Consider the following 23,316-nt stretch of genomic DNA (forward strand, 5'->3'; position numbering starts at 1 on the left):
TTCATAATTTGAGTACTCATTTTGCTCTAAAAGATCTGGGTGCTTTACATTTCTTCCTTGGAATTGAGGTTAAGAAGTGCTCAAGTGGAATAGTTTTAACACAAGAGAAGTATGCCATGGATTTGCTAAAAAGGGTCGGAATGTTACACTGTACATCATGTCCAACCCCCTTGTCCACTTCAGACAAACTTTCTTTGACAGATGGTACTCCTCTTGGCTCTGAGGACAGTACAAATTACAGAAGTATAGTTGGAGCATTGCAGTATCTGACTTTGACACGTCCAGATTTGTCCTTTTCTGTGAACAAGGTTTGTCAATATCTTCATGCTCCTACTACAGCTCACTGGACAGCTGTGAAACGAATTCTAAGATATATTCAAGGAACTATTCAGCTTGGTCTCAAGTTTCAAAGATCATCATCCACTCTTCTCAGTGCTTTTTCAGATGTTGACTGGGCCGGAGACATTGATGATAGGCGTTCCACTGGTGGTTTTGCTGTCTTGTTTGATCCAAACTTAATATCATGGAGTGCCAGAAAGCAGGCCACAGTGTCTCGTTCCAGTACTGAAGCAGAATATAAGTCCTTGGCAAATGCAACCACTGAGCTAATCTGGATGGAGAAACTTATTAGAGAATTGGGGGTACCACTGCGGCAACCTCCCTGCATTTGGTGTGATAATCTTGGCGCAACATATCTTTCTGCTAATCCTGTGTTTCATGCTAGGACCAAGCATATTGAGATTGATTTTCACTTTGTTAGAGAAAGAGTTGTTGAAAAACTTCTTGACATCAGGTTTATCTCTACAAAGGATCAAGTGGCAGATGGTTTTACTAAGGCTCTAGGTGTTAATGATCTAAACAAGTTTAAGCATAATCTCAACCTCTCCCGAGGTTTAGATTAAGGGAGGGTGTTAGAGTTGTATTAGATTTCCGTATACCATACAAACTATGTGTATTGGATACGTCTTCGTGTACTCCTTATACCCTATATTAACACGTAACCCGTACCAGCTCCACGTACGGTTCAAACCCTAAACTTCACAGTTGCCACGTGGCAAATTTTGACTGGTACAAAACTGTTTGCTCTAGAAAGTCCCGCTCAATATTTAGGTCCAATTTTTCAGTACCATCCATGACGTGCATGGGCTTCTTCCCTCTTGAGGCCAGATGCACATCGGCCGGTACGGGTTCTTTTCTCCTTAATTTTGAAGCACCACTACGAGTGATGGTGAATTATTGGTGATGATGGATACGGGCAATCACGCTGTTATCTCTACTTGGTCATCTCATCGGGATCAATCAAGAGGAGCCTTAACAAAAAAGATTCAGTCATGGCCGATGTTTAAATTACATTGGATAGACAGCTAAGTATCTTTTGAGAGAGTGCCCGTGCAAGTTAGCAGTTTGTTTTCTACCAGGAGATTATAACTGATAATATGGATGGTTGTTGGGGGGATAACCCCCGGTATGCCAAAGGCATGCCAAACCGGATGGTTTGAGCCATCAAGATACCGGTTTAACTTTCTTACCGGGAACAGAGGTAGGAGTTTGGCTAAGTGAAGCCAAGCCGGCATCCCCAAGGGGGTATGCCAGAACCCGGTAAAGAAGATACCGGAGTGAAGGGCCTGTCGGCAGAACTGGTCAAAGATTCTCTTCAGGGCAAGAAGACAAGGATGAGCTAAGCAAAGTGGCTTTAATCAGAGCCCTGGCGCCAAAGAGAGGGATGACGCTCAAAGAAGCCGGAGGACATCAGCAGCCCTGATTAAAGAGGACCCCGGCGTCATCTATGATTAAAGTAACTTTGTAAAGTAGTTTGTCCAGTCAAAGATGCCATTAGGGTTTCTTGTTCTGTAAGCCACCCCCCCTATATAAGGAGAGGGGGTACTGCCTCTTACAGGCGCGAGACCACAGAAGGGATTAGACGATAGAACTTGTAACCATGTTCAGATCAATGAAGCTAGCGATCTAGTAAAGAGTTCTTCCTCTTGTCTCTCTTCTTGCATACCGGCCTCTGGTTGTGTTCTTGAGGAAAGCATCCGGAAGTTCTTCCCATCTAATCGCAAACCCTCCCCCGAATCCTCTAGCGTCCATTCGGCCCAATCTAAGCCATCCTATGGCATCTGCTCGTTCACCACGACGATAGTTGGCGCCCACCGTGGGGCTGGAAGTGGCGCTTGAAGGAGTTCACATTCGGGCGGGCATCCTCGACGTCGCCGGTCAGCGTACGGTCTCCGCGTTGGTGCAGCGCATCTACGCCATGGACTTCATCAACGACAACGCAGGCTGCTTCGCCAACGGTGGCATCTTCCCCAAGAACGGCCGCATCATCGAGTTCGGCAGCCACCGCATCTACTTCGGCACCGTTCCTGTGCGCCAGTGCCTCTCGCCGGTGCTGGTGGCGCCGGATCCGCCAAGATGGCTACATGCGGGCCGTGCTCCAGGGAGCGTGGAGGTGATGATGGCAGGCGCGGTCGACGCCGGCAAAGAAGCTGTGGGTGAAGGCGCTGGGCGTGCGGTTTCGACCCGTGCGGCCAAGCCACCGCTGGAGCGCAACGCAGGCACAGCGGGAGCATCATCCGCACCACCGGAAACACCGCTCCAGGCGGCGATGAACGTCCTCGCCACCCCCATCGCGCAGAACATCGATCCGGCAGCGGCTCAGGCGGAGCTGGAGGCGCAGCGCCAAAAGGTGCTCGAGAGCGGCAAGGACATCATCCGGGCGCAGCGCGAGCTGAACCTTACCCTACGTGAGTACAACGCTGCCCATGGCTTTGCTTCTGTTAGCGCGCATGCTGCTAGGATGCCGGAAAACCGGCTAAAAGCTCGCAACCTAGATCAGGATTTGCGCAAAGAAATTCATGCCGGCAAAAGTACCTCTGCATCTGTTAGCATCGTGGAAAAACCTAAGTACAGTAGCCCGGACAAAACCATAAAAGCTGCTAAAGCTGCCGTAGAACTATGCGAGTCGCTTTCCGGAGATGCTTTGGTAAAACAGCAAGAGCGTGTTAGAGAGCTGCTGGAAACTATTGAGCAGCAGAACGCTGAGCAGCTGGCTAAGCTGAACAAGGCCGCAGCCTCAAAATCCGCGCGTTCAACAAAGAATGCCGGTAGCAAGTCCCATGGGCAGGCTTCGTCCCCCCATCCGGACAGAAGAAGAGAAAAAGAAGTGAATGCACAGCAGATGACTGTGTATGATCCGGTTCTGGCCGGAAAGCAACAAGCCGGGCAACATGATGCCGGTAGAAAAAGCCAAGGGGCAGAACGAGGCTACGCCAGAGGAGGCTATGCCGGAAACAATCATGCCGGTAGATACGAAACCGGGCAAAATTATCGAGCTGCAAGGGTAGCGTACGATGAGGAGGAAATAGATCCCCCGAGGTACCGGCAGGCAAGGGCCGCGGTACCGGAATGTTATGATGAAGCTGATTCTGCAAGACCGGCAGCTTTCCGGAACGCATTGAGAGAACGCCTGGGAGAGAGATACTTACCGGAACGGGATGCGAGGCACCGTCTGGATAGAGTATACTTGTCAGAAATGATCGAGGAAGAAGGTCCCCCAGGCCCAAAGTGCTTTGGCCCAAGGATCATGAAAGAAAAGCCACCAGTGCGCAACTTTATGTTGCCCCGCGACACAAAAACATACGATGGCACTACGAAGCCGGAAGACTGGCTCGCGGATTACGTGACCGCGGTATACGTCGCAGGCGGTGGAGGAACCGTAGCAGGAGGAGGAAATCGGCGTTGGGCTGTGAGGATCATACCATCGTTCTTGGTTGGACCGGCAAGAATCTGGCTAAACAACTTGCCGGCAGGAAGCATCAATGGTTGGCTGGATTTTGAGGAGGCTTTTGTGAGCAATTTCAGCAGCACTTATCAAAGGCCAAACAGGCCGCAGCAACTCGCTCTGTGCGTACAGCGCGCAAATGAAACAGACCGGGATTATCTGGCCCGGTGGAACACTACGAGGAACTCCTGTGAAGGAGTAATCGAGGCACAGGCCATTGCTTGGTTTAGCAGTGGGTGCAGAAGAGGTTCACCGTTGTGGCAAAAGCTGCAGCGGAACATGCCGACAACGTTGGCAGAAATGATACGTGTGGCGGATAGCTATGCGTTGGGAGACCCAACGCAGCCGGCAGTGCAACCTGAGCCGGAACAGCTACGCCAAGAGCAACACCGGGATAACCGGAATAACAAAAGAAGAGAAGATTTTCCGGATCGAAGGTACGGTCCGCAGCAAGTTGCTGCTGTGCAGGAGAACTCTGAGGCCAGCGGCAGTCAGAGGCAAAGAACCGGATCGCAGCCGTGGGCGGGTCCTAAGAAACAATGGGTGGAAAAGAAACCACAGGTCGAGAAAAGAAACTGGCAAGAACCCGCAAAGTACACCATGGAAGCTGCCATGGACCAACCTTGCCGGTGGCACACACCGAATCCGGCACACCCGTCAAACCACCTGACGAAGGATTGTACCTGGACCAAGTACTTGATGCAAAAGGGAGCGGTAAAAGATGCACAACCACCACAAGACATACCGCGGCAACAACAGCTACCACCACCACCACCACTTACCGGGGCAAACGCCTTACCGGTGCAGCCAAACCGGCAGCAGTACCAACAAGTTAACCGGGTGGAGCAAAACGATAACCAACCACCTCCACCGGCACCTTTAGGCCGGAATGTTTACGAAGACCCGCATCTATGCTGTGTTGTTTTTGTCACTGAGCCAACAGACAGGCAAAGTATGCATCGCCGCTCCATGGAAGTAAACGCCGTGATGCCGGCAGTTCCCAAATACATGCTGTGGTCCAATCAGGAAATCACCTGGTCATCTAAGGATCATCCTAAGATCATGCCGAATCCAGGTGGATACGCTCTCGTTGTGGACCCAATCATGAAAGGGCCGCAAACTCGAGTAAAATTCAGCAAGGTGCTGATAGATAACGGCAGCAGCATAAACATCATGTACAAGCATACCATGCGTACGCTGGGCATAACAGAAAACATGCTTCAGCCAACGCGCACAACGTTCCACGGGATCGTTCCGGGCTTGTCCTGTGCCCCGATAGGAAAAGTTCGGGTGGACGTGGCATTTGGCGGACGTGACAATTGCCGGGTTGAAAATGTCGAGTTTGAGGTGGTGGATCTAGACAGTCCCTACCATGCATTGCTAGGGAGACCGGCATTGGCAGTCTTCATGGCTACCACTCATACGGCTTACCTCAAGATGAAGATGCCGGCACCTCGTGGACCCTTAACTGTGGTGGGGAACTACAAAGTCTCACTGGAAACTGCATCTGCCGGATCGAACCTAGCGGAATCGCTGGTGATCGCGGAGGAAAAAAGGAGGATGCAAACAGCGGTTGCGCTGGCTCAGTCCTCACAGTTGAGCTTAGCGGCAATGAGTGGAAACTTGGGCTCACCGGCATTCAAGCCGACGAATGAAACAAAGGACATTGTGCTGGATCCGGCTTACCCAGAGCGCACAGTTCGCATCGGTACCGGACTCGATCAAGCATAGGAAAGCGCGCTCGTCAGCTTCCTCCGTGAGAATCGGAATATCTTTGCCTGGTCAACTGATGATTTGGTAGGTGTTCCGAGGGAGCTGGCTGAGCACTCTTTAAATGTCCGGAAGGACGCCAAGCCGGTGCGGCAACCCTTGCGCCGGTTCGCTGAAGATAGAAGGAAAATCATAGGAGAAGAGGTAACCAAACTACTTGTTGCCGGATTCATTGTGGAGGTCACGCACACAGAGTGGCTGGCCAATCCGGTAATGGTCGAAAAGAAAAAAAGATGAGAACCTGGAGGCAAAAGCTCCGAAGGTGTGGCGCATGTGCATCGACTACACCAACCTAAACAAGGCTTGCCCAAGAGACCCTTTTCCTCTACCACGGATCGATCAAGTGATTGATTCAACTGCTGGGTGTGAGTTGTTGTCCTTCCTGGATGCGTACTCCGGTTTCCACCAAATTCCCTTGAAAAAGGAAGATCAAATAAAAACTGCGTTCATTACCCCGCACGAGGCTTATTGCTATGTTACTATGCCTTTTGGTTTGCGCAACGCTGGTGCAACGTACCAGCGCTGTATGCAAAAGTGCTTGTTTGATCAAATCGGAAAGAATGTGCAAGTCTATGTGGACGACATTGTGATAAAATCTAAGATAAAGAACACCTTAATCGATGACATCCGGCAAACATTTGACAACCTAAGACGGTTCCGGATGAAACTCAATCCGGCAAAGTGCACCTTTGGTGTCCCTGCCGGCAAGTTGCTCGGTTTCCTGGTGTCAAGCCGGGGTATAGAGGTCAATCCGGTAAAAATCCGGGCAATAGAAAGAATGACTGTCCCTCGAGAGCTGAAAGATGTGCAAAAGTTTACCGGAAGCTTGGCATCGCTAAGCCGGTTCGTAAGCAGGTTGGGAGAAAAAGCTCTGCCACTCTATGCTCTCATGACGTTCGTCTGGACCCCTCAGGCAGACGCAGCGTTTAAAGAGCTAAAAACAATGCTGGCCACGGCACCTATACTGGCTTCACCTCTAGAAAGAGAGCCTATGCTATTATACATAGCGGCAACAAACCGGGTTGTGAGCGTAGTGGTTGTGGTTGAAAGAGAAGAGGAAGGAAAAACCGTCCAAAGGCCGGTATACTACCTGAGCGAGGTGCTCTCCCTCTCAAAACAAAACTATCCTCACTTCCAAAAAATGACTTATGGCGTGTACATGGCCGCCACAAAACTCAAGCACTATTTTGAAGAGCATCCTATGAAGGTGGTGAGTGAAGCACCAATCTCCGATATCATGTGCAACAAGGACGCCAGCGACAGGATTGCGAAGTGGGCAATCCAAATATCACCATACGTGCCGATATATGAAAGAAGAGATGTCATAAAATCACAGGCTTTGGCTGATTTCCTCGTTGATTGGGCGGAGACGCAATACAAACCGCCAGATCAGAGGATAGAATACTGGAAAATGCACTTTGATGGGTCCAAACTCAAAGAGGGTCTAGGTGCCGGTGTGGTGCTTACCTCACCAAAAGGAGACCACCTCCGGTATGTTTTGCAAGTGCATTTCAGAGCATCGAATAATGTCGCTGAATATGAAGCTTTGATCCATGGGCTTAAGGTCGCAAAAGAAATCGGTGCACACCGGATCATTTGCTATGGAGATTCAGATCTTGTGGTACAGCAGTGTTCCGGGGATTGGGATGCAAAGGATGCCAACATGGCATCATACCGGTTTCACGTGCAAAAGATTGCCGGATTCTTCGAAGGGTGTGAATTTCACTATGTGCCGCGCGCAGAAAATGAAGCCGCGGATGCCTTGTCCAAGCTGGGCTCATCTAGGCAAGAAATTCCTCCCGGAATAGCTCTGGCTCACTTGAGAGTACCATCGATCAAACCAAGTCCAGAATCGGAATCAATTTTTGTATCGGAATCACATGTGGTACCCATGGATATTGATGAAGGGAACCCGGGGACTGTTCCGGCAAGATCGGGGACCGCTCCGGTAAGCTCGGGGACTGTTGTACCCATGCCGGAAGAAATGATGCTGGTAGATAGCATGGAGATAGATGCACCGGTGTTCTTGGTTCGAGAGATACCGTCATGGGTTAAACCTATTAAGGAATTCCTGATCAACGGCACCTTGCCGGCTGACGAAAATGAGTCAAGGAGGATACAAAGAAGGTCCAAAGCTTACACATTCATCAATGGTGAGGTGTACAAGAGAAGCGTTACCGGTGTCCTTCAAAGATGTGTGGAACCGGAAGAAGGAAAAGAAATGCTTGAGGAAATTCACCAAGGAGAATGTGGACATCATGCTTCATCAAGGGCGTTGGTAGCAAAAGTATTCCGGCATGGGTTCTATTGGCCCACTGCTTTGGAAAACGCTGAGGATTTGGTAAGAAAATGCAACGGGTGCCAGAGGTACGCCAAGCGAAATCATACCCCAGCGTCTGGTTTAAAGACAATACCGTTAACATGGCCGTTCGCCGTTTGGTGCCTCGATATGGTTGGCCCATTCAAAACTGCAAGAAGCAGCATGACTCACATCTTGGTTATGGTGGATAAATTCACCAAGTGGCTGGAAGTGAAACCTATCGCAAAATGTGATGGGCACACAGCGGTGAAATTCTTAAAAGATGTCATTTTGCGGTATGGATACCCGCACAGCATCATCACTGACAATGGAACCAACTTTGCTCAAGGTGAGTTCAAAAGGTTCTGTGAGGACAACAACATCCGGTTGGATTTGTGCTCAGTGGCACACCCACAAGGCAATGGCCAAGTGGAAAGAATGAATGCTTTGGTACTTTCCGGTATCAAACCTAGACTCATTGATGCAGTAGAAAAGTCACCGGGATGTTGGCTCGATGAGCTACCATCAGTACTGTGGAGTATAAGAACAACTCCAAACCGGTCTACCGGATACACTCCTTTCTTCATGGTTTATGGAGCAGAAGCGGTCATACCGACTGACATCATTCATGATTCACCAAGGGTACAGCTCTATACTGAGCAAGAGGTCAAAGAGGCCAGAGAAGATGACGTGGATTTGCTAGAAGAAGCAAGAGAGCTGGCTTTGGCAAGAACAGCCATTTACCAGCAAAACCTAAGACGCTATCATAACCGGAAGGTTAACCCGAGAGTTTTCCGGGAAGGAGATCTTGTGCTTCGCCTAGTGCAGCGCACTGAAGGCCGGCATAAGCTTTTGCCACCATGGGAAGGTCCCTTCATTGTAAGCAAGGTGCTTCACAATGATGCGTACTACTTGATCGATGCACAGGAGTGGAAAAAAGGAAAGGCGGACAGGTCCGGAGAGGAGAGCAAGCGTCCATGGAACGTAGCTCTGTTGCGTCCTTTCTACTCTTGAAGTTGTGGTGTAAGAAGTTCCTTTTTTTTGTACCTTACATGCTATGAATAAAAGATGTCGGAACCTTGAATGAATCTCGGGGACTACCCCAATAAGGTTGCATATAACTTGTTTATTTTTTTCAGTTTACCGGTTGCTTATTGAACGTTTTTTCTTTCCGGTTTAGTAGTGTGCTAAATCCTACCGGAGTCTTCGACTCTGCTGCTGTCCGCAACCCGGCTTCATGGCAAGCAAGATAAACCGGTAGGAGATAAGCACATGAACTGTGGAGAGGGAGAGCAGGAAAGAACAATCCGGAAAATCTAACTAACCCCGGTTAAACCGGTTTTTTGCAAAATTTCGAAGTTATTTCTAAGTTCAAGAAGATGCTTGTTTGGTGAAAGAACCTTGTGCTCATACGCCAAAGAACGCCCAGAGAAGGCAGGCAGAGCCAAGGCAAAAGAACCAAGTATGCATCAAATTGGATGCGGAAACAATTGGGAAATCTTTGAAGTGCAGGATAAAAGCAGAACCAAAAGCAAATATGCTAAGGCAAACTTAGAAATACTTAGCTACCGGTATAACTTACCGGCATAAAGTGTTGTACGGCAACCACAAGCAGATTTAAAGTTTTACATCATAAACCCCGGCATACCGGGGTAGAATTTAACGGGCACTGTTTTGAGACAACCAGGACAAATGAACATATCACAGGCAAACATTTCATAGAGGATCATCAGGCAGCAGGGGCTTCCGGAGGGGCATCGCCAGCATCAACGTCGTCTAGAGGCTCCTCCTCGGCTTCATCCTCCTCCTCATCAAGATAATCTTTGACGTCAGGAGGGGGAGGGATGAAGGTGCGCATTTCGGCGTACTCCGCGATGTGGTACGCACGATCCTGCCGCTTGGCGGTGAGAATCGGGTCCAGATCGGTTTCCGCGCCTTCGCGCACTCCGGTAAGGGCATCCAGGTTGAGCTCCGGGTACCAGGAGCAAGCGACGCGGAGGGCAGAGTCCGCTCCAGCGCGGGCAGCGGAACACTGCCACTCGCGGATCCTCCTGCCGGCGCCCTTGAGACGATCGCTGATGAGGGAGAAGGTATCCGGCACCTCCTCGCCAGGCCATAGAGTCCTGAAGAGCTGGGTAGCTACATCAGGAATGTCCGATAGATTGCGATCTATGGCGCGCATGTGAGACACCCGCGCGTTAAGCGCGACCAGATGGTCATTGGGCGTCCATGGCACGGCAAGATTCGCTTGGCCTTGGGCGGTGCGGCGCGCGTCAACCTTCTTGACAGCGTACTTCTGTGAGTCCGGAAAGAGGCCTGTGCGAAGAAAGAAAAAGGCTAAGGAAAAGAATCCGGAAGAAAAAGAGACCGGAAGGAAAAAATCCGGAAGAAAAAGAGACCGGAAGAAAAGATAACGAAAAGAAAGTGGGGTCGGAGGAAAAAAGGCTCGTATGCAGTAGTCAAAGTATGTAAAGGAAAAGGACTCACGGTAGGCAAGGGTGTCAGTTTGCAGGATCAACTGGTTGCATTCCTTGTGCTCCTCCTCCAGCCGCGCGGCTTTCTCCTCAGCACCCTTCCGGGCCTTGGCCAGCTCCTCCAGCTCAGCTCGCAGTACGACGGTGGCGTTGCTGGCGTCCTCCAGAGCCTCGTCCATCTTGGCCGCTGCATCAGCTTCAGCGGCTTTGAGGGCCTTGGCATGATCAAGCCCCAGCTGAATGAGCTGGGACTTGAGCTCCTGGTAGCTGGTTTTCTGGGCGCTCAGCTCTTCCTGATGCCGCCGGATGAGCTCGTCCTTCTCCCCTGCAACCCGAAAAAGACGATGTTAACACGGTTGTGCTGGTAAACATGCAAAGAAAACAAGTTAACAAAAGAAGGGAAAAAGTTATACGTTGGGCGGCAGCGAGCTACTCCTTGAGAGCCTCGATGGAAGCTTCCGGGATCACTGTTAAGCAAAAATCATAAGTGTTAAAAGGAAAAAAGATTTCCGGTAAGAAAGATGCCGGTAGAACAAAAACTTACCTTGGCACTTATCGTGTGCCTCCGCGAGCTCCCGATGCTCCCATAGAAGCTCCTCAAAGAGGGCCTTCCGAGCGTCAGCCGTGAGCTGTTCAAGAAAAAGGAATGAGTTAAGTTTTGCGATAAGAACAAAGTTCTTAACCCGAAACTCGGGGACTGGCAGTGCCGGTTTCGCGCATGTCTAAGATAAGTTTTGCGCTAAGAACAAAGTTCTTAACCCGAAACTCGGGGACTGGCAGTGCCGGTTTTGCGCGTTTCTAAGATAAGTTGTGAGTTAAGAAGAAGGTGTTTAACCCGAAACTCGGGGACTGGCAGTGCCGGTTTCACGCTAAGTTTCTAAGTTAAGTTTTGCGATAAGAGCTGCGCTCTCACCACAAAACTCGGGGACTGGGAAGATAGACAAGAGAGAAACCGGCATGAACTAAAGATAGAGCAAAGCCGGAAGCAAGGAAACCGGTAAAGATTGAAAAAAGTTAGTAGAACGTACCATCAAGTTGTTCGTGGAATCGTACCACGCGCTGTCGAGCTCCTTCACGGCGCTGCGAAGCCGCATGAAGTGCTCCTCGGAAGACCGGTCCCCGACAGGGTCAGGTGCCGGCAGCCTGTCCTTGCCCAGGCCGTGGGTCGCCGGAGTCATGTCCGCGGCGTTCCACTTTTGGGCGTAGGGCAGAAGATGCCCCAAGTCCCGGCCTTGGCGCTGGAATTCAGTAATACGGCCAAGGAGGCCGGTGGCCTTCGTGGCGGTATCCTTGGCGGCCTTGGCGACGTGCAGCACCAGGGGCTGCTGGCCGCCGGAAGGGGCGCTGGAGGCCGTCGCCTTCCCCTTGATCAGCCTGGAGGTCTTGGGCGGCGGCGCAGTTGGAGCGGCCCGGGAGGGCTTGGCGCGAGGAGCGTCTGGCGGTGGCATGAGGATGGTTCGTGGAGAAGGGGGAGCGCTAGGCGCGTCACCCGATTTGGAGCCTTCCGGCGCGGAAGATTCCGGCGCGGAAGGTGTCGTCTTTTCAAGGATGGGAGGAGCCGGAGGCTCCGCCCGCCCGGCAGCTTCTTCTTCTTCGGCGCCGATGTTGCTGGCGCCGGTGTCTTGGTTCTCTTGGAGAAAGGAAAGATCCTCCTCCGTGCGGTGATCTGATGATGAAGGGGCCGCACGCCCCGAATTTGTTGTGCCCCCCGAGAGGGAGGCAGAGGTGTTGCCGGCACCAGATGGTGCCGGGCTTGAGCGAGGAGGAGGGGTTGAGGTCCTTGCGGAACCCTCAGAGCCCGATGGCCTTGGGCCAAGCTTGAGCGCAGGGCTGAGAAAAAGAAAGAAAGATAGTTGGAAAAAAGCAACCGGAAAAAGAACTTGGCAAAAGAGGCAAGCAAGAAAATAAAAAACTTACCCGGAAGCAGTTGGCATCACCTTGCGCCCGTAGCGGCGCACGCCCACTTCCTTCTCCCCCACGGGCTCAGTCCGGAAGCGCTTGGAGGGAGGGGCCTGGCTGGAACCGGCATTAGACGCCGGCTGCTTGTTCTTTTGGCCCTGGGCCATGAGTTTGTCCACAAACTCAGAGCCGGCCTCGGCGCGCAGGGGCGGCACACGCTCGTGGATCTATGAGATGAATATGGCTAAGAGGCAATTCGCAGGGAAGCAATAGCGAAAAAGTAAGAGAGACCGGAAAAGAAAATACCTCAAGCGTGGTCAGGTCATCGGAGGACCCGGTTGGCTCCGGCGGGTCCCGGCCAAGGCGCGCAGCCGGGGTCTTGCCCATCTTCAGATCCTTCCAAAAAATGTAGGGATCTGGGTCGAAGGAGTCAAGGGCGCGCTTCACCGGAATCCCGCGTCGCTCTGCTTGGATGAGGGGGAAGCGGTCCTTGGCCTGAAACACGAAAAAAGGAAAGTTAACAAAAGCAGAAAGTTACCGGCAAAAACAACCCCAATTGCGTAATCTCTTACTTCTTGGGTCGGAGGGTTAGTAGTGCTGAGGGGAAGGAGGCCCCATTCCCAGTCAAATGGCATAGCAGTTTGGCAAATCTGCTTAGCCTTGCGAACAACATCTTTCTTGCTAAGGGGACGGCCTGTGATCTTGGTAGGATCGCCGGGGCCGTACATCTCGCTCATCCTATGCACGCGGCGCTTCAGAGGAAGCACCCGGCGCGATATAAAGGTGCGGATGATATCATCCGAGCAGATGTTGGTCTCCTTCTTCAAAGAAGCCAAGAAGCGTACCACCCGGTTGGTTTCGGCGTGATCCGTCTTCGGGTTGTAGCTCCAGTTGGTTCTACTAGGAGGCCCCGCTTGGAACGGAGGAAGATCGATAAGATTGGCGCGGCCGTCGTTCTTCACATAGAAAAAGGTTCCTTGCCAGGCGCGGCAGGACTCGAGGCCGGCAAACTTAAGGAAGGTGCTCCCTTGACGGGAGCCAACGATGCAAGATCCGCACTCCACGAGCGGTTTGGGCTTGGGGATTTCCTTGCCCTGGACAGAATTGATCCGCAGACAAAAGAAGCGGGCAAACGTCTCACGAGTGGGACGAATGCCGATGTAGGCCTCCATGAAGGTGGCATAACAAGAAAGGTAGAAGATGGCATTGCCAGGAAGGTGGTGAGGTTGGAGTTCATAAAAATCTAAAAACTCCCGGAAAAAGGGAGAGGCAGGAAGGCCGAAGCCACGCTCAAAATGAGCAAGAAAAACAACATGTTCACCGGGCTCGGGATCCGGTTCGATTTCGTCACCGGGAATCCGGCAGACTACTCCTTCCGGAATCCTGCGGGACCGGTACAACCAATCGATTTCATATTCTGTGACGTTGGAGCCCATCCAGGCTCCGCGGGTGATTGGGGAAGGCTCTGCGCCGGATGATTGGCTGGAGCTACTAGATGCTTCGCCAGAGCTACTCGCTTCAAGGTGGCTACCGGAAGCTTGGCTAAAGCTACCGGATTCTAAGTGGCCACCGGACTCTTGGTGGCTACCGGATTCCTGCTGGTTGCCGGAATCAGTGTCCATCGGATCTGAAGCCGTGGATTCGCCGGGAGATTGTCTACGGCGCTTAACAGAAAGGGAAGAAGAAGATGCGGAGGAAGATTCCTCGTCAGACATTGGATGGGTAGGCAGAAAAACAGAAATCCCACTCTTGAACCCCGCGTGAAGATCTACGAGTAAGAAGAAAACCAAAGAAAAAGAGGAAATAAGAACACCGTAGACCCAAGATCTGAAAGGCAAGCGGACGGCGAGCAAAGTAAGATTGCTACCAACCTTGAGCGGCGCAGTCGCTGAGGAGGACTTTCGCCGGCGAAGGAGAGGGCCTGCGGTCGCCAACGACCACCGTCGACGGCGAGGCGGAGAAGCTTGCGAAGAATCGCGAATGCAGCGGGCGCGGTGAAGGTGCTGCTGAAGATTCCCGCACAGCGAGGTCCGGCGGAAGCACGGCGTAAGTTCGCCGGGCGCCGGAGCTTGAACGAGCGACGACGGACGGAGAGCGGCGGTAGCGCAAAGGCGAGGAGCACTGTGCGCGAAGGATGAGGAATGCGAAGAAGATGAAGAAGAAGGGGCGGTTGTGCTTATAAAGGAGAGAGAAGGTGGGCCGAAAACCGCTGGGCCGCGACGGTTCGCCTCGCGGGCCGCGGCGGTTCGCACCACGGGCCGCCACGTGGCGAAGAGATACACGCGAGAAAATGGACGCCACACGGAGGCACACACGGGATTCAAAACGGCTAGTGGGATCTGCAGGGGGGCATTTAATGACCGCGCGGGAGTCGAAGCGAAGTGACAACTGACACTGGCGTGGCAGTTAACAGTGCGCATGTCACTGACAGGCGCGGGGCCCAAAATATTCTTGACTTCGCCGAGGAAGGAGTAAATGCAAAAGATGCCGGAAAAGAGAGATGCCGGAAGATGCCTTGCAAAGAGAGGAAAGACAAAAAAGGGCAAGGATGCCAAATCCAAGCTCAGGCCGGAGAGATTAAACCGGTATCCTAAAAAGATGAAAACCTGGCATGGTCTGTAGGATAGAATCCACCAGACTATACCAGCTTCGGGGACTAATGTTGGGGGGATAACCCCCGGTATGCCAAAGGCATGCCAAACCGGATGGTTTGAGCAATCAAGATACCGGTTTAACTTTCTTACCGGGAACAGAGGTAGGAGTTTGGCTAAGTGAAGCCAAGCCGGCATCCCCAAGGGGGTATGCCAGAACCCGGTAAAGAAGATACCGGAGTGAAGGGCCTGTCGGCAGAACTGGTCAAAGATTCTCTTCAGGGCAAGAAGACAAGGATGAGCTAAGCAAAGTGGCTTTAATCAGAGCCCTGGCGCCAAAGAGAGGGATGACGCTCAAAGAAGCCGGAGGACATCAGCAACCCTGATTAAAGAGGACCCGGCGTCATCTATGATTAAAGTAACTTTGTAAAGTAGTTTGTCCAGTCAAAGATGCCATTAGGGTTTCTTGTTCTGTAAGCCACCCTCTCCCCTATATAAGGAGAGGGGGTACTGCCTCTTACAGGCGCGAGACCACAGAAGGGATTAGACGATAGAACTTGTAACCATGTTCAGATCAATGAAGCTAGCGATCTAGTAAAGAGTTCTTCCTCTTGTCTCTCTTCTTGCATACCGGCCTCTGGTTGTGTTCTTGAGGAAAGCATCCGGAAGTTCTTCCCATCTAATCGCAAACCCTCCCCCGAATTCTCTAGCGTCCATTCGGCCCCAATCTAAGCCATCCTATGGCATCTGCTCGTTCACCACGACGACAATGGTTGCTTGTCAAGTGTTAACTACTGACCTCTAACACCGGTGACTTGATGTGAGATAATGAGAATGAGACCGGTCCCTTCCCGCAAAAAAAAAAAAGAGAGAGAGAATGAGACCGGTCCCCTTCCAATCACAAGAGTAAGACCAGCATGGGAAAATCAGCATCTAAAACACATGAGAAATTTGTGGTCCATTCTTTCAAGTGGCAAAACATTCAATAAAACCAAATTCTATACATTGATGAGGCAGCCGTACAAGATCGAAATGATATATCTAGCAATGAACACCTAGGGTTGTCCAGTCACCATCAGATGTTTGCACAACTGCGTCTGGTACAAGGCAGAAAGCAAAGAGAGGAGAAAGAACAAGATAAACTAGTCTAATATGAAAAACCAAACATTAATAAAGCAGCATGCTCCAGTCGGTCACGAAATCTTGGCTGCATGGACACTGCTTGACTCCGCGGCTTCATAGTTAAGGAGTCTGTGCAGCGGGAGGAAATGCGGTGCCAGTGATGCCAACACAATGGAAATTAGTGCTGCAATTCCAACCCACCAGGCAAAGTGTGGGATCCCTAGAAGAAGTTCATCGCAAACTGCACCACAATGAAAATCACAAATCAGGATTAGAAACATTATTATTATGGTGCTCAAAGCAATCCATAGAAAAGCCAGACAATGATAATCAGAAGTAAATAAAGGAAAAGGTAGACATAACTAATTTGAGCCAACTAAAGAGGTTGAATGGAATTATTTTACATGATGCTCTTGCTATCCCTTTATTATATTCCTCCATAATGGCGACAGTAAATAATTTATATTAGAGACTACTGGCTATGTGTATCCATCGGTTTACCAAACAGGGGTTGCCCATACATATTGATGCTAATCAGATGGTCTTGGAGTAACTCAGCTTCCCTTTTCTGCCTTATGAACATGAAAGTTCACTGCTTATAGTTATTGATGCTTGTGTGTACAGTAGTTCCAGATGAAGCCTACTCATTGATGCTCATTCACATGGCCTTGGAGAAACCAAACTTACTTGCATATAGAAGTTCACTAGGAACCAAGAACCTAGAACTAAGGTCTGTGTATAGTACCACTGTGCAAGAAGCCGCTTTAAATTTTTATAGATTTGAGTACAGCTTCTGTGGAAATACAGTCACTGAAGCAAAATGCAACCAATATGTAAAAAACTTTAGAAACCAAGTACTAGAAGGCCAAGTAACCAGAAAAGATACTCAGAAACTCAAGATCTCTACTAGGCCCATCTGTCTGAAGATCAATTTTGAATTTTGACCATAGCCAATGAAATATGTCTCTCCAACTAAACGTGTCTACTTTTTATGCTAATTCATATCGCCTCAGATTAAAGCTTCACTGCAAATAAATTTTTACTAGGAACCTACAGCTAATGTTTGTGTAATACTATTGTGAAAGAGCCATATTTTAGATTGGGTGCAGCTAATCGTTAGATTGTACAGCTTCTGTAGAAATACAGGCACTGAAGCAAAATGGAAACAATGTGCAAAAAGCTTTAAAATGCAAGCATTAAAAGAAGAATCAACTAAAAAAACATAACTCAGAATCCATGGATCCAGTGGCGGAGCCAGCCCATGCAGAGCCTTGGCAAAGTAAAAAGGCACCTGGCCGATGGGCATTTGCCCAAGTAAAATGCTAAATGATCCCTTGTTCCTGCTATAATTTCCATGGAGGCTCCTAGGCACTAGGCAGAGCCCAGGCAGCAACCCGGGGTGGCCGGACACAGGCTTCACCACTGCACAGATCTCTACTAGGCCAACTTTCTAAAAATCACTTTCAAAGTTTGATCTGGTCAATGAAATGTCATTCTCAAATTGAACACAGGTTCGGCTATATCCTCTTTTCTTATAGTGAAAGGGAGCAAAATCATTAGGTATGATTGCATTGAAAGAGAATTTGGTACAGTCGTACTAATGCAATTCAGCTGTGATACAATTCATCAAGTCAGGTAGTGGCAATGAGAACATAATTATTTATATTTTATGGCCAGAAGACACAACAACAGAATGCTTCACCCTTTAATGGGAAATTGGGAATAGAAGGCATTCATACTAAACTAACTTCTAGAACAGCACACTGTTCACCACAGTTCCAAAAGAATACTGTTGTCATGCAAAACATATAAGGACACATAAGTTGCATAAAAATAAAAAGTAAATAGTGAAAACAAAATGGAGGATCTTCTAGCAACTGTTATTCTGTTAGGTTAGTAAAAATAATGCATTCATTTTCACTTAAATGGTAATGTTCTGTTAGGCTAGTGAACAATGCTTTAATTTTCCTTTAAATGGTAATATTCTGTTAGGTTAGTGAACAATGCTTTAATTTTCTTTTAATTGGTAATATTCTGTTAGGTTAGTGAACAATGGTTTAATTTTCCTTTAAATGGTTACTTTAGATGGCTTAAGTCAATATCGTCTAGAAGTTCTGGCTGCAGATCATCTACTTCACCAATACAATTAATCACACATTAGTACTTTAGGCTGAGAAGTTATTTTGTTGTATGGAAGGATGTCACCAGATTTCAAGACATTTACTCCCTAGATAAACTGGGAAATGACATTGAGCACTGATATGTTTCAAATTCGTGATGTTGTTTCATTCTACGGGCTCGTATGAAAAAACAATGAACCAGATGAACCTAGTGGTAAGCTCAGCATGGTAGTTACTATTACAATACTTCCTGTCCTAGTTGGACTAATCGCATTAGAATAGTGCAGGGCAAAGGAAACACAAACAAACACTACAAACAGTCTAGCACTCTAGCATACCGGTTGTTATTGGCTATTTAGTTTGGAATATCGGTACATCACAACGGAAAAAATGAGACGTACAGAAGCAGCAAAACACACAAGCTTACCGATGTTGAACAGCGCAAGCTCTCTCTCCGGCACATTTGGCTTCGCAACCACACCCTCAGGCTCCACCGTGACAAGAACATAAACCTATATATTCAACCAGGAACAGCGTTACAAATCATGCCATGATGGGGCGTGCAGTCCCATCCCGCAGCCAAGCAGCAAATCCAGCTAAAGTGTCACCGAATACCAACCGGCTCGGTGCTCTCAGCCTTGAAGATGATCTTCTCCGTGTTGAGCAGCCTCCTGTTCTTGCTCCCCCAATCCTCCACAGCATCAGGATCGTTCACCAGCCGAATCGAGAAGCTGGACGGTATCTGCAGCCACAAGCAGGGCATTCAAGCACAAGAAGCCGCAACGGATCGGTGGGCCATTTCGACGGGAAGGATCGGACCGTACAGAGGCCGGGTAGGAGATCTTGACTTCGTAGAAGGCATGCGGCCGCAGCCCGGCGAGCCTGTAGAGCCTCCGTCCATGGCGGAGCGGCATCGTCTCGCCCACCAGCTCATCGCCGACGCGAAGGGACCGCGCCTCCTCCGCCTCCAGGCTGCTGCGGGGGAGGAACCCATGGGGGAGGTGTTGGCGCACTGTACCGGGAAGAGGTGTGGATGGAGAGAGCGAGAGGGGCACACCTGCGCGCGTAGGAGAGCAGGGAGAGGATGAACAGCAGGAAGCACGTCCGGCGGCGGAGGCGGCATGGTAAGGAGAACGGGGGCATCCGCGCGGCTCCCTCCGGCGACGTCGACGGCGTCGGGGAAGCGGTGAGGCCGAGAGCTGCGAATGTGTTTCTGGAGATTGGATGGGCCTAAACCAATAGGTTTGGTGGGCCGTACGTGCCAGCAGGTTTCGTTAAGTTGGGCCGTATTTGCGGCCCGTAATAGCCCATCAGGACGATCGCAGCCGTCGGATCTCTTCCGAAACCCTAGCCCCAAACCCCGAGACCTTACATAAGCCACTCCCTTCACGCGCCGCCGCCTCTCTCTCGTCCACCGCTCTCTCTCCCATCCTCTCCTCCGCTTGCAGGGAAGCTCGCTCGTCAAGGTAAGCGCACCGCTCGCGCTACGGCATTTGCTCCCGCTCGCCGCCTCGATCTGATCCCTGGAGCGGTTGTGGTTGCGCGCAGATGTCGACGGAGGCGGCCAAGGTGGTGCCGGAGAGCTTCCTCAAGAAGAGGAAGCGGGCCGAGGGCTGGGCCGCCGAGGCCAAGACCAAGGCCGTCGAGGAGAAGAAGAAGTCCACCGAGAACCGCAAGGTCATCTTCGCCCGCGCCAAGCAGTACGCCGAGGAGTACGATGCCCAGGTCAGATCGCTGCACACGCTCGATTCCCAGTGCCTCTTAGCGGTTTGTTGCTTCGTGCGCTCTGCGGGATCTGTCGGTACATCGTTGGTTTGCGGTGGGCTTGAATAGGTAGTCGATGTTGTCGCCGGCATAATAATTAGGTTCAATGCAACATAGTTGTTAGTCTCGCGTGGATAATTCTAGAAACTGTCGTGGATGTAATATTCACTATCCATGTTGCCGCGGTAACTTGGGAATGTGCACATTTTTGTAGGGGTATGTTCCATTGCCATTGGTAGTAGAGATAATGACCTAGGCCAGCTTGCAGTAAAATGATATCAAGCCTGCACTATTTAAGGATGACTTAAGTGTTCTGTCTTACTGTGCTGAATATAAACTATTTTGTATAAATTGCTGCAAAGATTGTTCAGAATTGATAGACATTGTTAAAAATTGGTAGTCAGACATTGTTCAATTTTTTTTTTGACCAACCATTGTTCAAAATTGATAGTAATTGATGTTTAAGTTCAGAGATCATCAAAATGTTTCATGGGAGAATTAGTGCCTGCTTCTAATGGTGTTTCTATCCCAGTCGCCCAACTAAGTTGGAAAAACACTGATCCTGGTTTTGCTTGCAGGAGAAGGAGCTAGTTCAGCTTAAGCGTGAGGCTAGGTTGAAGGGTGGGTTCTACGTCAGCCCTGAGGCCAAGCTTCTGTTTGTTGTCCGTATCCGTGGGTGAGTTACATGGCCTTGCCACCATGTCATGATATGCATGTTAATTTAGTGTCAGAGTAAGTAGATGCTAATTGTGTCAATTTACTTGAGTGCAGTATCAATGCGATGCACCCAAAGACCAAGAAGATCTTGCAGCTTCTGCGTTTGAGGCAGGTGGGTAGTTGGTTGTCACTGCTCATTTCTTGTTTAAAATGATTGCTATTTTTGCTCATTGTGCCAAATTGTTTTTCGTTTTGTAGATCTTCAATGGAGTGTTCCTGAAGGTCAACAAGGCCACCATCAACATGCTGCGCAGGGTTGAGCCGTATGTTGCATATGGGTATGTTCTAATTGTACATTTTGCCTGTGTCGGTACATTCCTTCTAGAATTTATGATTCTATTGAAGCTGTCAGTATCTGCGTTGTCTTGCTTAGAGCAGTTTAAAGTGACTAATGTTATTTATGGGTATGTTATGGTTATGTTGCTTATGTGTATGTTATAAGTACATTTATGTTTGTGAGGGTACATTCCTTCAAGATTCTATGCCTGTATTGACGTTGACATTATCCAATTTATCTTGCTCAGAGGAGTTTAAAGTGCCTATATAATCTTAGTATTAAACTAATACTCTGGAGCTGATTCTGCATTTGCTTACCTGTTGTTTTAGCTGGAAATTGTATTTAATGAATTTACTTTTTTGACATTTAAAGTGTTACTAGTCAAAGATCTGGGTGGTGCTATAGTATAAGATGTTCCATTTTCACTAATTTACTAAAGTATCTCTTTGTAGGTACCCCAACCTCAAGAGTGTTAGGGAGTTGATCTACAAGAGGGGTTATGGAAAGCTCAACAAGCAAAGGATTCCTCTGTCCAACAACAAAGTCATCGAGGAGGTTAGTTGTCCTTGATTGATTATCTGCATGTGGCTTATATATTTGTTAGCTATATATGTAACTAGGGTATAATTCTTACATTTTTGGTATTTGTATCAGGGTCTGGGAAAGCACAACATCATCTGCATTGAGGACCTTGTCCATGAGATCCTGAGCGTTGGCCCACACTTCAAGGAGGCCAACAACTTCCTCTGGCCATTCAAGCTGAAGGCGCCTCTGGGTGGCCTCAAGAAGAAGAGGAACCACTACGTTGAGGGTGGTGACGCCGGTAACCGTGAGAACTACATCAACCAGCTGGTCAGGAGGATGAACTAGGTTGTCTGCCTAGCTTATCATCGATGTTTCCTTGTGCTTGGATGATGTTTCACATTAGGAAGTGGATGGTGGTTGCAATTTTGATATTTCAGAACCATGCATGTTTGGAAGAATCTGACGATGTATGTGAGGTGTTGAGACGTATACAATGCTTATGCTCTTATGTGCTGCCATTATTTTGTGTGTTGCTGTTACTGTCGGCTGGGGGCCTAATGCGTAGCCCTGGCATTAGGTCCGTTGGGTTTAGATGTTATTTGGTGTTCTCCTAAAATAGTAAACCTATTTGTGATGTATCTGGTTGTACTGAACTTGCATCCGATGGTAGTTCGATTCCTCATAAGTTTAGACAATACTGATGAAGAGAGTGACCTGGATGGTGTTAATACTGCAAGAAGATGATGAAACAGTACGGGCTAACATTGCTGCCCGTAACAAAGAGGCTATGATCGAAAGCCTTCTTGTCAACAGTACGTACAATGGACAAACAAATATCTCTGGTGGTTACCCAGGAAGCAGAGTTTTCTGACATTTCAAGAAACCTGACTGACATGATGCTGATGAATCCGGGGGAAGTGTGGAAAGGACTGAAAAGAATCCGGAGGAAGCGTGGAGGCAACGTTGTTCGCTCTTCTCTCAGGGAAGACAAATAATAAACCATTCTCTCCTCAGTTAACAAAGTACTGGTGCGACAACCCACCATTGAGCTTCCTTATTTGATTAATCGTAGACCATTTTATATGTTACTTAGAAGTTTTCTCGGTTTACAGCAACACGGCACATTGTTCTTCTTGTGGTATCTATTTGCTCAGCGATTATGTGGACATAGCACTCCCACCTTAATTCTTTTAAGAGAAGAGTTAGGCCCCCTGAATTCCATTATCCAAGTTTCTACACCAGTTCGAAAGAAGGAAAAAAGAATACAGTCAAGCCCCACCATGGGCAATATACAGGATTCCTTGTTTGTTCTATTGTTTGTTCCCAGGAGAACTTAGCTTCTCCAGCTAAGATATTCAGAACATCATCTTTGCTTCAAGTTTTCACCCTTGAGATAGTAAGTATGTTTCCTCATCATCCAGCATCCAGTAAACGTATACCAGATTTGAGAACTTCAGTTGCTAACTGTCCAAAGAAATTTACCACCATGGGCAATATACAGGATTCCTTGTTTGTTCTATTGTTTGTTCCCAGGAGAACTTAGCTTCTCCAGCTAAGATATTCAGAACATCATCTTTGCTTCAAGTTTTCACCCTTGAGACAGCAAGTATGTTTCCTCATCATCCAGCATCCAGTAGACGTACACCAGATTTGAGAACTTCAGTTGCTAACTGTCCAAAGAAATTTACCCCCAAGAGTAGCGATTCTTTGTTTGCCTTTTTTGTCTGCATAATTGACTCGGTAGTTAATCAATGCCCCACCAGATGAATGATAGCAAAATGATCAATGATCTGTTTATTATTACAACAAGCTTCTTCAGGAACTTTCAACAGAGTGCAGAAAACCAGAGTAATTCCAGCTGTAATCAGCTTTTTTATCTTGCTTCACAAATCTAGGGAGCCATGTACTAAACAGGGATTGAGCAGTATCAGGAACAGAGTATTAAAGGTAAGGCTAAATTGAATTATGAAGAAG

The 23,316-nt window shown here is 49.0% G+C and overlaps 2 protein-coding genes across 2 annotated transcripts; one reads left to right on the forward strand and one right to left on the reverse strand.

Annotated features, from left to right (window-relative positions):
- Positions 1–15,783: 15,783 nt before the first annotated feature.
- Positions 15,784–19,274, reverse strand: LOC127292309 (uncharacterized). The gene is made up of 5 exons (XM_051321679.2): positions 19,117–19,274; positions 18,884–19,034; positions 18,679–18,801; positions 18,487–18,571; positions 15,784–16,180 (listed from the first exon to the last, which is right to left on the reverse strand). The coding sequence occupies exons 1-5, from the start codon at positions 19,200–19,202 to the stop codon at positions 16,011–16,013; spliced, it is 615 nt and encodes a 204-aa protein (XP_051177639.1). The 5' UTR covers positions 19,203–19,274; the 3' UTR covers positions 15,784–16,010.
- Positions 19,275–19,381: 107 nt separating this feature from the next.
- LOC127292308 (large ribosomal subunit protein uL30y) lies at positions 19,382–21,863 on the forward strand. Its single transcript, XM_051321678.2, has 7 exons — positions 19,382–19,525; positions 19,608–19,784; positions 20,402–20,499; positions 20,595–20,652; positions 20,739–20,818; positions 21,270–21,372; positions 21,472–21,863. Exons 2-7 carry the CDS (start codon positions 19,608–19,610, stop codon positions 21,685–21,687), a joined length of 732 nt encoding a protein of 243 aa, XP_051177638.1. The 5' UTR covers positions 19,382–19,525; the 3' UTR covers positions 21,688–21,863.
- The last annotated feature ends 1,453 nt before the right edge of the window (positions 21,864–23,316 follow it).

The sequence above is a fragment of the Lolium perenne genome, chromosome 4, assembly GCF_019359855.2.
Source record: "Lolium perenne isolate Kyuss_39 chromosome 4, Kyuss_2.0, whole genome shotgun sequence".
Classification (NCBI taxonomy): domain Eukaryota; kingdom Viridiplantae; phylum Streptophyta; class Magnoliopsida; order Poales; family Poaceae; genus Lolium; species Lolium perenne.